Genomic DNA, 15391 nt, shown 5'->3' on the forward strand with positions numbered 1-15391 from the left:
CAAAAGAAGTGGTAAGAACATGGGAAGTAAGTAAAGGGATAAGGATGAAATCTAGAGTGGAAAAGCTTTGAAACAATCACTGAAGGAAGCCCATTATATTGACTGGTAAGAAGCAAAATTACTGTGAACTGCAATGACCATCTAGAAAACACAGTACTGGTCCAATTCCATGACATTTGTAGCGAGACCGTTAATAAAGGCAACCATAGACACAGGCATAGTGCTGGGAACTGCTAAGTGGTAGAACAAGTAAGTGAGGAATTTTAGAACAGCAGCACTGCTTTGTTATAAGGTCTGACCATGAAGATCCAGGCAAGGGTGTGAAGGTAGAACAGGTGATACGGTTGGAGAAATGGGAGAAAGTGACAAACTGGTTATTTTCATAGGACAAAGATTAAAAAGATATTTTGTCAAACAGAGAACTTAATGGTGAAAGAGTTTTAAATGAGGACCAGAGCTAAACATGGGCAGAGGATGTTCTGTGGAATAACAACAGGGAAGACAGCAGAGAGGAAAGGTGAACAAAGGGATACCAGTGAGTAATGGGACACCAGTGCTTCTTGAATTTTAACATGTTTATGATTCAATTGGGATCTTGTTCAAATGAAACTGCATTTCTAATGAACCCCCAGGAGATGGCCAATATTGCTGGTCCGTGGATCACATTCATAGGGAAAAATTCTAGAAGAGTTCTCAGTTCAGGTACTTTCTCAACAATATTCCCATAAGCAGGACACTCTATGAAATGACTCAGGTGTAGCTTGAGAAGTCCCATTTGTATTCTTATCTCATTAAATATTACTTTCATACATCAAAAGAAACCATCATTAACTTCTCAAAAGTTTGTGATATATAGCAAGGATAAAAATCAAATTTTTTTCTTATTTAACAATGACGCTCTTACCTTTTTGATGCCATATCTCCCCAAAAAACTGAATTTCAGTTAGGTCTGTAGTCACTATTTTTTTTTAATTGCATTACTCTGTTATAATTTTTGCATTCACCTTTTAAAAACGGTATCAATAATGTAGTTAAAATGACAAATATGACATATTAGAAAATAGGACCCCTCAGGGATAAGCTGAAAGAACTGAGATTTATTTAGCTTCTAAGTCACTTGATTGACTTGTATGTTAATGGTCATTAAATATATGTATCAGGCTTTTTCACAGAGCACCTGTTAATCACTACAATATTCAAAATGAACAAAACTTCGCTAATCCATAAAATCAAGATTTAGTTACAAATATATATATCACATTTACAAATTTTCAACATAATGGCTCTCTTCACTGTAGGATGATTTTAAATGAGGTTATTATCTTACAAAGACTCAAAAGCTAACCTCTAAAATAGTATTATTCAGAAACTTGACATACAAGTTCTTATTTGTAAAGTATATACAATATGTAAAGAATTTTATATGAAGAAGGAATACCACAATAACATATAGTTAAAAATTCTAACAAGCAGTGTACCAGGTGTACCCAATTGTTCACATCTTCATTAACTAACATTTGGGGCAAACCTGCTGGCCTCCTGATTCTATGAGGGAGCTTTTTCTGAAGCAGCATATCTGACCTCCTGCTTCCCCTCCAACTTCTATCCAAGGAAGAAGAATAACTTATCCAATTAGTATGCTTAGAAGAAGAAACTGGGCATGTACAACTTAGCCTTTCTGGGTCCCCTCTTTTGGGTCTTCCTAGCAACAGAAAAGGTACATTCTAGTCTACTGTAGGCCATGTGGTAAACTAGAGGAAGCCTACTGCTGTCTACCTGAACCAGAAAGAGAGGCTGGGGAGAGGTTAAGTTTATCTAACTTAGAAGTTTAATACAGAAAGTCCACAGTAAGTAACTACACACATAAGACATATCCCCTAAGTCGCCCTTTATTTAAAAATGAAGAATAAAGCTGACATTTTGAACTTCTATCAGACTCCTGCATATCTCTCAAATGATCCACAGCTGAGAGAGAGATAAGGGAGGAATGGCCTATTGTTTCCTCACCCAACAATTAGGAAAAAAGATATTTTATCTACATGCAAGATATTAGGTAAAATTCTTCTTAATATTGCACTATATCTACACATCATAGTTACTATGTCACCATTTAATTATAAAGATACAAGGGTATAACCTAAAAAGGTTTGCCCTAATATCTTACCTTAACAAAACGTTCGTATCGCGCCTTCACTATTGGATTATTTAAAATGCTCGTAGCAGTCAAGACACTCTCTCTTTTTATTTGCTCCTTGTAAGCCTATGAAAAATAGAATACACTGAGGTACTTGAAAACTATTCCATGAAAACATTTCTATAATTAATATTGTATGTTCAAACTATTAGACTTAAATGATTTACTTTCTGGCAAATTAAGCTATAAAGCAACAATGGCTACTGTGACCACAATCTAAATCAAATCATCCATGGATTCAAAGAATAAAGATTCAATAAGCCAATCAGACTCATTAAAAAACAGTCACCAAATAAATGTCTAAACCTACTAGACAGTGCTTTCTCTCCTTCCTACTCTACATGTACTTCCCCCTGCCCTAACTATTCCAATTACTAATTTTCATGCTATCAAAAAAGAAAGAATGGGGGTATCTGGGTGGCTTAGTCAGTTAAGTGTCTGCCTTTGGCTCAGGTCGTGGTTTCAGGAGCCCCAGGATCAAGCCTCGCATCAGGCTCTCTGTTTGGTGAGGAGTCTGCTTCGCCCTCTGCCCCTCATGCCACTTGTGCTCTCTTGCTCTATCAAATAAGTAAATAAAATATTTTTTAAAAAGAAAGAATAATTTTTCATGTTACTGGAGTAATTAGTCCTCCTTTGGACTGTATTTAGCATAAGACTATATTATACAAAGGAGGAATGGTAATAATATGGAATGTCTAGTTACCAAAAAGGTGTCAAGAGAATATCAAAAGAGAAGAGAAAGGATATTTTTTTATTTTTATCTTTTTTTACGTTTTTACTTAATTTTTTTTTAAAGATTTTATTTATTTATTCAAGAGAGACACACAGAGAGAGGCAGAGACACAGGCAGAGGGAAAAGCAGGCTCCATGCAGGGAGCCCAACGTGGGACTTGATCCTGGAACACTGGGATCACCCACTGAGCCAAAGGCAGATGCTCGACCACTGAGCCACCCAGGGGTCCCAGGACAAACATTTTTTAAAGGAGATATGTGCTTAATGTGGCTAACAATGTCTGAGTTAAATGAGGGCCACATTCATACAAAACATAAATTTAAGACTCAGGTATGCTCTATTTAAAACTTAAGTCTTTAGAGGAGCCTAAGTGGCTCAGTCAGTTAGGTGGCCGACTCTTGATTTTGGCTCACGTTATGTTTTCAGGGTCCTGGGACTGAGCCCCAAGTGGGGCTCCACACTCAACTGAGAGTCTGCTTCAGGATTTTTTCGCTCCCTCAGCCCCTCCCCCTGCTCACTCACACATGCTCTCTCTAAAATAAATGAATAAATAAATAAATCTTAAACATAAAACTTAAGTCTTTGATATTTGAATTTTTAAATTTGCTTCTCAAACAAGCTAGTTTCCAACAATATAAACTAGCTTGTTTGAAATTGGACTTTATAAAATCAACCAACATAAAAGCAGAAATATACCAATCAAAAGAAAACATTTTTCCAAGAATTTTTGAGTAAGTTCTAATCAGAAACATAATGATTGATAGTAACTGATAATACTAGTTTATTTTTCCCAGCCATCAGGGGGATGGAGGCCACATATTTTTTTTTTTTAAATCTATAATACACACAGTCTCCCTCTCTCTCTCCTTCCCTCCCTCGAGGCCTCCCTCTTCTAATTTAAAACTGTTTTGTATCAACTTAAAAAAGGGGGTCAGTCCAAGGAGTATGATTTCCTGAAGCCTTACATTATATAAGCTTATACTAGTCAGGAACCATTTTAAGTGTTTTTCATACTTTAACTTAATCTTTAAACAGTCACGTAAGAGTAAAATGATTATCCACCCCCATTTTACAGATAATGAAACTTAGACAAAGAAAGGTTAATTCATTTGCTTACCACATGTTATATAGTGAACCAGAATTCAAACCCACAAATCCTTGCTTCAGAGCCCAATCTTAACCACCATGCTTAACTACTATGCTATACTGCCTCTCTAGGTATCTTTACAGTTTTTTACACATGAGATTAAGAAAGCTGTATGCAAGCAAGTAGCTATGAAACAATGGCCTTTAAAAGACAATAAAAGATTGATGAATAATTCAATGACTTCATTAAAATAGATCAAAACTTACCTGCTTTCCTTTGATATGATCAGGAGATTTTAAGTGCTGCTGCACTGAACCATGTAAAGCAGGGATATACACACTGCATGCACTGCAGTGAACAGTCTCTACTTTCATCATGTGATCATCTGCAGTAACACCTAACCAAAAAAAGCCAGTTATTAATAAGAAAAGTAATGATTTACACATATTCTTATTTCTGACAAAACAAGTTGTTATTATTTTGTTTCCATGGTTATTTATAACCCCCTTCATCTAAAAAAAAGGATCAAAGTATGTAGGTTATGTTGAGTTTTTCTACCACATCTCATAAATCGGCATATAAATATATATAGTTTAAAAATATGGATAAGAAATAAAATTAAAAAGTATAATTATATTTTCTAATCATATTATCCAATCATGTTTTGAGGCCTAGAAGTCCATCTCCCAAATACATAATATAAAAGAAGATAAATGGTGATTTTGTAGTAAAAAAAAGAATTTCCATGATAATAAATGTGGGTGGACAAGGATAGGGAAAAAGATGTCGAAATTGGATTCACAAGAAACAAAATATCACTGGTGATCAATATTTATTACTGGTGAAGGTATAAATATATGCAAGGGAAAGGTATGAGAGAAAATGGCATTTTATGGGCATTTAATTCAGTATGGCTGGGGCACTGAGAATAAAGAAGAGACAAAAGAGAAAAAGAGCAGGGCCTACACCATGGAGATCTTTGCATACCAAGCATAGGAATTTGAAATTTATCCTACAGAGGATGGGGAACCAGCTAAAATTCCTTTTTTTTCCCTTGAAGTAATATAATCATGCAGTAGAATTAGAGGTAAGAAAGACTGGGAGTGAGGAAACTAGTTAAGAAAATAATATAATTGCCAAGAGAACAGATAGATTTGAACGAATGCAATATTTAAAGAAGTAAAGAACAGACTTAAACGATATGTAAAGGACGCAACTGGGGATCCCTGGGTGGCTCAGAGGTTTAGCGCCTGCCTTTGGCCCAGGGCGCGATCCTGGAGTCCCGGGATCGAGTCCCACATCGGGCTCCCGGCATGGAGCCTGCTTCTCCCTCCTCCTATGTCTCTGCCTCTCTCTCTCTCTCGATCTCTCTGTCTATCCTAAATAAATAAATAAATCTTAAAAAAAAAAAAAAGGACGCAACTGATAAGATACAATACTATAGATGTAGTAAAGTAAAATTACTTAGGACTAGCTTTATACTTCTGGCTTTGATCGTGGGGGCCATCCTCCAAGGTTACTAAAAGATAGGTCTGTTGAGTTTTTGTCTTGTTTTCTCTATGGGATGGAGGATGTTCAAAGAGTCTACAAATTTTTTTGATACACTGTTTCTGTAAGACTGTTAAAGAGAGAAGTTAATAGGCAGTTGGATGTTTGAGACTAGGGTTCAGGAGAGATCTGTGCTAAGGATATAAATGTATAGGTAATCAACATAGAGGTGTTAATTTAAGCTCTGCACATGAATCATGATGAATCATGAGGAAAGAATACAAAAGAGAAGATAATGGAAATAAGGACAGAATAGTCCTTAGTTCCAATACCAACTTCTGAAAGCCTTGTAGAGAAAGAGAAGCACAAATAAAACGTCAGAGAAATAAGGAACATTAGGACAGTGAGATACCACCATGGAACCTGGGGGAGAAAGCAGATTCACAAAGAATAGTGAAAAATGTTGCAGAAGATAATGATTCAGAAGAACCTACAGAAGCTGGTGTTGGGAATCTGATAGATCAGAGCAGTTTTAGTAGACCACTGGTAGCAGAAAGTGGTCTACTGTGGAGAAATAGTAATGCGTAGTAAATAAACAGATTGATGTGGACTATGCTTATTTTTTTTTTTTTTAATTTTTATTTATTTATGATAGAGAGAGAGAGAGAGAGAGGCAGAGACATAGGCAGAGGGAGAAGCAGGCTCCATGCACCGGGAGCCCGACGTGGGATTCGATCCCGGGTCTCCAGGATCGCGCCCTGGGCCAAAGGCAGGCGCCAAACCGCTGCGCCACCCAGGGATCCCTGATGTGGACTATGCTTAAAGCAGCATGGTTGTTCAAGGAGAAAAGCAGGTTTTAGGGGAACTATTGTCTATTTTTCTTTTCCTTTGTTCCTTTGGAGATTTTTTTTTTTTTTTTAAGATGAAAGCATAGGCTTCAGAAACAGAGGAAGACAAACTAAAAAAAAAGGAGAGTTCACTATTAGAGCAAAAGTCCTTAGAGAGATGAAAAGGAATAAAACAGAGGACAGATGGAAGAATTCACTTCCATATAAAGGAAAAGCTGATTTTCCTTGCAAAACTGAAGTGAGAGACGTAACAGTAGACAGTGATAAACTTGCAAACATGGGAAAAGAAAGTCAAAGGAGTTCATCTCTAATAAGCAACTCACAGCATCACTCTAATGGCATCATTTACACTGAAATAGGGTATAGTATGGGCATCATTTACACTGAAATAGGGTATAGTATGTAAAATATACATGTAAAATTCTAAAATAATTTGTTTAAATACTTACCTTCCATAACATCTTTTTCAATTAGTTTAACTACTTCTGTTTGATTATTTGTCTGTTGCTTACGAATAGATGTTTTCTTGAATTTATTCACCATACATTCCTATAAAACAAAATAGGGGGAAAAAAAGTTTTCAGTGAGCTCTCAGAATATGCTTAGCACCAAAGTCAGCCTATTGAAGATAACATCTGTTACATAAGAACTAATGTCTGTTCTGAAGGAGTGTACAATTCAGTTGAAACAGACTATCATGAAATATAAAGAAATTACTCAGACACTTATAAAAAGTAGTTACTTTCAAAATGTATTTTATATCAACAATAGCCAAAGTATGGAAAGAGCCCAAATGTCCACTAACTGATACAATGGATAAAGATGTGATGTGTATGTGCAGTGGAATATTACTCAGCCATCAAAAAGAATGAAACGGTGCCATTTGCCATGATGTGGATGAAGCTAGAATGTATTATGGTAAGTGAAATAAGCCAGAGAAAGACAAATACCATGGGATTCCTTTCACTCATATGACAAATTAAATTTAACTTGGAAACAAAACAGATGAACACAGAAAAAGGGTGAAAAAAGGAGCAAGGGAAACAAACCAAAGGAGACTCAACAACAGAGAACTAAGAATTGAAGGAGGCGGGTGGGGGATGGGCTAGATGAGTGATGGGTATTAAGGAGGGCACTTGTTATGACTGGGTGTTGTATATAAGTGATGAGTCACTGAATTCTATTCCTGAAACCAATAGTGTACTGTATGTCAACTAACTAGAATTTAAATAAAAACCTTAAAAGAAAAAAAATGTATTTTAGGCATAAATAACAAGAGAAATCAAAAAGAGCTGGAATAGTTAAGAGGTCTTCTCAGGGCATTTGAGTACTTAAGTCCTAAATGACAAGTAGGAACTAGTTAAGGAATGAAATTACAGAAGAAAATATTCTGAGAGGCACACAATTCTGCAAGGATATGGAGGAATGAATGATCACTCTATTTCTAACCTTGTAACAATTCCATGCTTTTGCCCAAATTAAGTGTGTACAATTAGCAGTCCAGCTCTAATCCCGCCCTTACACATCCCTGGCCCCAACTATCCTCCCCTTCTCCAAAACCCATCTATACTCTCACTCCTGGCCCTTCAACTTAACTGTGCCATCTGTGGATATACAAAGTGTGTTCCCCTTTCAATTACTGTTAGTTCACAGAGGGTGGCCACTGTGTCTTTGGTCCCTGAACAGCATCTTTTCTCAAGTATTCAAGAAAAACTGTTGAACTGGTGACCACACGCTGATAATATAAAAGATACCAAACAGACACCCACTCTCTGGCTCTGAATTCATATTGCCACTTAACCGAAAGTCACACTACTCTGAGCACGATCTTTCAAAATAAAAAGGAGTTGTGATGAAACAATGAATGAAAGTACCCAGAACAGCAAAGTACACAGTAGACTGTCACTGAATGATACCTGACCTACATCAATAAATAGTTGTTAAAAGAATTCTTTTCCTGACACCTCTGCTAGAAACCACTGTAAAAAATAAAATGTTCTCTCACATTACAAATCTAATATTTATTACAGAGGAATTAACATCTAATTCTGAGTTAATTTTTTTTAAAAAAACTCTTTAAGTAAACAAACTAAAAAAAAAAAAACCAATAAACTAAATCTTTAGAAACTTAAAATGGGAGAGAGATGGGAAATTGAAAAAGTAAAAAATAAGATAAAGTGCTTCTCGCCTTAAAAACAGCTACTTAGAGCGTCTGGGTGGCTCAGGTGATTAAGTGTCTGCCTTTGGCTCAGGTCATGATACTGGAGTCCCAGGATCAAGTCCCAAATGAGGCTACCTAAAGGAAGCCTGCTTTTCCCTCTGCCTCTCTCTGTGTGTCTCTCATGAATAAATAAATTACATCTTTAAAAAATAAATAAAATAAAAACAGCTACTTACATGCAAAAACTCCATAACTACTTTATCAAATTTGGTTTGTTTCTGAATATGATCTAGTGTTTCTTGGTGTGAAGGACTTTCCAGATGTAGTTCAATATCTTTTTCTTCAAACGTTCGGAATTTACAAAATGAACACGTAAATGCCATTCTACAAAGAAAAAAAAAGTTTTTCTTTAAATATTGCTTTATTTACTTAGACTTCCTAAGACCATACCAATGAAACTAATTTTACCAGCATAAATGATTTCCTTTATTCCATTTTACAGTTGATCTAAATTTAGCTGAAGTCAGAAAAACCAGTATTTCTCTAAATACCTATTTGAACAACACTGTTACTATACCACTTTGCATTTCTGGCCCACCCTGGAGCTTCTGGGTACAATTGATGGAATCAATGGATCTATTTTATCTAGTCCTAAACTATCCACTTCAAGCCTAGACTAGTTAGAAAGCCAAACCAAACTTCAAAAAATATAAAGTCCCAAAGTTCCACTAACTTACTTTATATTCTGTTCCACTCTCAAGCTTGCAATCCACTAAGGCAGTATCAACAAAGCCAAATGGAGTATCAGACAACCATAATTCACTCCCTTAGAGCTGTTGGGTGAAAAAAAGCCTGCCCTCTAAGGACCACTTCAGGATGACTGATAAGCCTGAACTAGACAAATTTAGAAGCTCAGGAGCCACTCCACTATGAATTTCCCGTTTTCCTCCCATGAAGTGTTCCTGTCTAACATATTCTTGTTACTTCCTTTTCCTTGAATTATGACAACAGTTTCTTAACTGGTTTGTCTCCAGTCTCCATTTTCCAATTAATTAATTCTTTATACCACTATTATATTTATTTTCCTGGTTTAAATTATGGGACCTAGAGCCTACTGCTGGGGTTATATCCTCTTATGTGACATTGGTCAAAATTATTTAACTTCACTGGGTCTTAGCTTTCTTATCTTATTGATATGAGAACCCTTACAGAAGTATTGTGAGGCTTAAAAAAATTAAAATATAGAAAGCCCTTAGAAAAATCTCTGACACATAGGAATAATCTGATAAATTACTGTCACTTCCTAAAGGAGGCAACAACACTTCACTGCTCAAAAGACTTCTTTGGCTTCACAGACTTACACCTCAAAAAACAAAGCCAAAACACCTTCAGTTGGCATTTAAGAAAGTTTTTAATCTCTGTTTCCTTCTGGCTTTACCCATTAAATACACCGTATGTTTTCACTTTTTAAATTAGATTACATTTTCATCCCCCAATAGATTCATTTTCAATCTACACAGCTTGCCATTTCCTGAATATCAATGAAATGTCCGTTTCTTTGCTATGACCTCGAGCCATGTCCTCCACCTGGGCTGCCAAACAGCTCCTACGCAATCCTACCCTTTATGAATCAGTTCAAATACTGCCTCCATCCATGTCCCTGATTTTCTTGCACTCCTACACTACACTCCTGCTCTCCACTCCTGCACTCCTAGTGTTCTCTTGTAAGACACTTTGTACTTCTCTTTTGGCACTCTTCCCCACATACTGTTGTCTGTCTGTACTTCTCACACCTCTGTCCCCTTCCCCCCCAGATTCGCTTCTTATTATATTGAAAGCATTCAATTATCCAAAAAGAACATATCATAAGAATAGTTATGTACTGTCAATCTCTTATCCTCCCAAATCAAAACTGCTGATAAATTAAAATAATTTTAGACTATTTTACATGATTCTTCTCCTTAAATGACAATTTAATTGAACTGACATTCTTTGGTTTATATCATCAGATTTATATTTAAAATTATGGAGGAAATAGCTACATGAAAGTTCGGTTCTTCCATTTTCTCCAAGTCACACATTTATTATATTAACATGGGTATATTCTATCCAAAGCTACAATTTTTAAAGGGGGAAGTATTCATAGGGTAAATACAAAAATTAATCTTATAATGTAAAATCTTCAGATTCCTACGTGCCTTAAAGAGTTCGTTTTAATTTGTTCCCACCCCTGTCAAAAGAAGAAATTCTACCCACAGTGGCAGAGAGAGATACCACAAAGACCAAAACTAGCGGCTTCTTAAAACTAAAACTTCTTTTCATAGGTTAATTCTTAATAAGCTTAATCCTATTGTTTCTCAAGTCCCAACAAATTATGAGTAACAAATCAGAAAGAACATGGGGAAAAAGTTATTAAAGTTGGACACAAAGATTATATAAGTACAACATTATACAAGAGGACCTTTGAACAACAAGAGTTTGCAAAGCACAGGTTCCCTGTATGCAGATTTTTTACAGCACAGTTCTGTAAATGTATCTTCTCTTCCTTAGGATTTTCTTAATATTTTTTTTCTCTAGTTTACTTTATTGTAATAGAGTATATAATACTGTATCATACTAAATATGCGTTAAATCAACGGTTTGTATTATCAGTAAGGCTTCTAGTCAACAGGTGGCCATTAGCAGTTTTTTGGGAACCCAAAATTACACATGGATTTATGACTGTGTGGAGGGTTGGCACCCTAACCCCCATGTTGTTTATGGGCCCACTATAATACCGAGCTTGCTAAAATCAAAGACAGTCTAAGCAAACAAAAAAAATCTGGGAATTAAGACGCAAGTGAATTTTCTTTTACTATATTTTACATAAATAAAATCAACATAATGTTTTACTACACTTAAACCAAATAGTGAGAATCCCTGGGTGGCTCAGCGGTTAAGCGCCTGCCTTCAGCTCAGGGCATGATCCTGGAGTCCCGGGATGGAGTCCCACATCAGGTTCTCTGCATGGAGCCTGCCTCTCTCTCGCTGTGGTCTCATGAATAAATAAATAAAATCTTAAAAAAAAAAAAAAAAAAAAAAAAGCAAAACTACATTCTGAATAGAAAATACACTGAATTTACTTTTAAAATTTTATAATCCGGGGATCCCTGGGTGGCTCAGCGGTTTAGCGCCTGCCTTTGGCCCAGGACATGATCCTGGAGTCCCGGGATCAAGTCCCGCGTCGGGCTCCCAGCATGGAGTCTGCTTATTCCCCTGTCTGTGTCTCTGCCTCTATCATAAATAAATAAAATCTTAAAAAAAAAAAAGTAAAATAAAATAAAATAAAATTTTATAATCTTGGGACACCTGGGTGGCTCAGAGGTTGAGCCTCACTCAGCCTTCAGCTCAGGCCTTAATAATCCTAGTTCAGGGATGGAGTCCTGCATTGGGCTCCCTGAGAGGAGCCTGTTTTTCCCTCTATGTCTCTGCCTCTGTGTATCTCTCATAGATAAATAAAATCTTTTAAAAATAAAATAAAAATAAAATTTTATAATCTTTATTTTCCTAACATAAGTAGTAATTTCAGAGAAAGATGATGAAAAATATATCAATTTCTGCCCTTTAAAAAAGTTTTCTTTTAGACTTTTTCATGCATATTTTACATGTTGTATATATCATTTTTTTCTATTTTGCCTGTTTTCTCCATGTTACTACAGGTTTTATAACCTTCATTTTCAAGAATGGCCTATGAACCCATAAAGGCAAGTGTCAAAACTTAAACATACTTGACTACTTGTTATCGCTGGTATTTGTTTCATGTTTGGAGCTATTATAAATAATGCTATCATTGGCACCTCTTTAGATTAAACTCTAACACTTTTATATTATTTTCTTAGAACACAGACTATAAAAAAATTCAAGACATTTTAAAAAACTGCTAAATTGGGGGCATCTAGGTGGCTCAATCAGTTAAGCTTCCAACTCTTGATTTCAGCTCAGGTGAGGATCTCAGGGTCGTGAAATCAAGCCCTGTGCTGCGCTTACTCCAAGTTGGGCATGGAGCCTGCTTAAGATTCTCTCTCTCTCTCTCTCTCTCTCTCTCTCACACTCTCTCTCCCCCTCTGCCCCTCCCTCTTTCCCTCTTAATAAATAACCTACTAAACTGCTTCCCAGTAATTATAATCATATTATTTGGTTACTAGCAAAATTATAATAGTGTGCTTTGACTGTATCCTTGTTAGTATATCAATATTGTTTTTCCCCTCACTAATAAAACACCATGCTATTATTTAAATTTCTAGTTTATCTTACAATGAGTTTCAACATTTTCCGTAAAATTATTACATAGCTGTCGTTCCTTCAGCCAATCAACACTAGTTGGGGGATGCTGATGGCTCAGCGGTTGAGCGTCTGCCTTCAGCTCAGGTCCTGATCCCAAGATTCAGGATCCAGGATTGAGTCCCGCACCAGACTCCTTACGGGAAGCCTGCTTCTCCTTCTGCCTGTGTCTCTGCCTCTCTTTCTCTCTCACGTGAATAAATACAATCTTTAAAAATAAAAATAAAAAACACTAGTTGGGGGCGCCTGGGGGACCCAGACAACTAGGCATCCCGCTTTTAATTTCAGTTCAGCTCATGATCTCAGGGTTGTGAGACTCAGTCCCACATCAGGCTTCTTGCTGAACACAGAGCCTGCTTAAGATTCTCTCTCCCTCTGCCTCTACGTAGCCCCACTCTCCCTCACCCTTTCTCTCAAAAAAAAAAAAAAAAAAAGATACTAATTGGATGACATTTATCTTAGACATTAATCATTTCTTATGTTTGTTTTCCAAGTCCATTTGCTTTCAAGTTTTAAATTTTTATTTAAATTAATGTGGTCATTATTTCCTTTATAATTTAATCTGTAACTTTTAAGCCTAGAAAGAAAAGACTTCTGCAGCAATTATTTATAAATATTCTATTTTAGTTTCCTGTTATTTTCCATTGTATATGTTCTTTAATCCACCTGGATTCATCTTCACTGGTATAAGAAGATCTAAACTATTTTTCTTCTTATTGTTCAGCTGTTCAATTTTTTTAAGTAGTTTTGCTTCTGTTTCCAACCTCTTTTTTATTATATATTCTTACATATAATACATATGTTTACAAATTAACAATCTTCTTTTACCTAATACCCAACCTTCTTTGGAATCAAGATTGATGACACCTGTTATATTTCTAATATTTAATTTTCCTATCCAAGAATATCACTGTTTCCCTGTACTCAAATCTCAAGAAGACTTTGTGGTTTCCTTCATGTTATGACATGTATTTCTTTTTAAGAATACCGTATTTCCAAGTATTTTTTACTTTTAGAATACCATTATGAGTGGAACTCTTTTTTCTTATGTTTTCTAAATGGTGACTGCACATAAATACCAAAAATCTTTTATCAAACCTTTTCATTTGAACCTCATGAATGTTTTCACATTCCAGTTGATGTATCTGCACTTTCTAGGAAAATGTTTTTGTTTGTTTTGTTTTTTAGGAAAATGTTTTTTAATGAGACCAATTTTCAGACTCTACTAAACACAAACCTGTATCCATCTCCGTATTTCTCACTGTTTTTTTCTCTTCTGCGCCTTTGTTTCTCTCGTCGAGCCTCAATTCGTCGCTTTTCTTCTTCTTCATTTTTAGGATCAGTTTTTGCTAGAGTATCAGCAAAAGTCAAAACTAAAAATCACTTTTCCATTCTCCCTTTTAAGTTTCCACTTCATAAAGTATAGACATGCAAGGTTTACTTGGTGACTACAATCTAAATTGAACTCACCAGAAATTAACCAGTATTTCTGAAATTTCATTCATTTGAATACCATTATCATGAATTCAGTGCTTTCAGATATTTTCATGTTCATATGACAAACTACATAGTAATCACAATTGTAGAAGTCAGTCTGTGAATCACCTAGTATAGTACTAATCAGTCATTAACAATAAAATTACCCAGAAATACTTTTTAAAAATGCACAAGCCCTGGGGCATATGGGTGGCTCAGTTGGTTTAGCCTCTGACTTCTGGTTTTGGCTCAGGTCAGGATCTCAGGGTTGTGAAATCGAGACTGTGTCAGGCTCTGAGCTCAGGAAAGAGTCTGCTTGAGATTCGCCCCCCCTTCCTCCCTGCTCCTCCTCCCACTTTTTTTTTACTTGTGCTGTCTCTCAAATAAATAAATAAATAAATAAATAAATAAATAAATAAATCTTCAAAAAAATGCACATACCCTTATCCACCTCTTCCCTAAATCTTTATTTAAGGTGGAATCAGAACATCTATCTGTTTTAAAAGGCTTCTCACATGACTCAGATTCAGAGTTTTGTCTTGAGTGTTGTATTTATCATTAGGAGGTATCGTTGAGGATACAGTATTGTCCCATTACACAGAATCTCCTTTAGAGGACAAAGTTAAGTTATTTTTCATGGTTCCTGGTACCAGGATAAGGTGTGCTTCTTCTGGAAAATTAATCTTTTTGCTTTTGCACTAAATTTAATCTTTTGCTTTTAATTTTGTGGACATGACAACTCCAGAAATAGTCACATTTCCTTCTTTACATTGTTAAAAAAAAATCAAAAGCCAATCTGAAAATACAATTAAGAAACCATTTCATTTGTTAGTATCAACAAGACTAAAAGAAGTATAGAACTTATACTTCAAAAACTATAAAACATTGTTGAAAGAAGTTAAAGATCTAAATAAATGGAAAAACTAAATAAATGATGGTTCAGAGATCTGAAAACATTGTTAAGATGGTTATACTCCTCCCAAATTGATCTACAGATTTAGCAAAATCCCGGTCAGAATTCTGACTTCTTCACAAAAAAATGACAAGTTGATTCTAAAGTTCACAGGGGGGGCAGCCTGGGTGG

At 35.7% G+C, this 15391-nt stretch overlaps 1 protein-coding gene across 3 annotated transcripts in view; it reads right to left on the reverse strand.

Moving 5' to 3' along the window:
• ZNF326 (zinc finger protein 326) overlaps nt 1–15391 on the reverse strand; it is a 36813-nt gene that overhangs the window by 3372 nt on the left and 18050 nt on the right. For all 3 annotated transcript variants that reach the window (XM_041747749.1, XM_041747750.1, XM_041747751.1), the window contains 5 exons: nt 14069–14180; nt 8748–8895; nt 6800–6899; nt 4281–4411; nt 2165–2260 (listed from right to left, as the gene is read on the reverse strand). In XM_041747749.1, the coding sequence (XP_041603683.1) occupies nt 2165–2260; nt 4281–4411; nt 6800–6899; nt 8748–8895; nt 14069–14180 (587 nt within the window). The remainder of the gene's footprint in view (nt 1–2164; nt 2261–4280; nt 4412–6799; nt 6900–8747; nt 8896–14068; nt 14181–15391) is intronic.

Source organism: Vulpes lagopus, chromosome 3, assembly GCF_018345385.1.
Source record: "Vulpes lagopus strain Blue_001 chromosome 3, ASM1834538v1, whole genome shotgun sequence".
NCBI classification, from domain to species: domain Eukaryota; kingdom Metazoa; phylum Chordata; class Mammalia; order Carnivora; family Canidae; genus Vulpes; species Vulpes lagopus.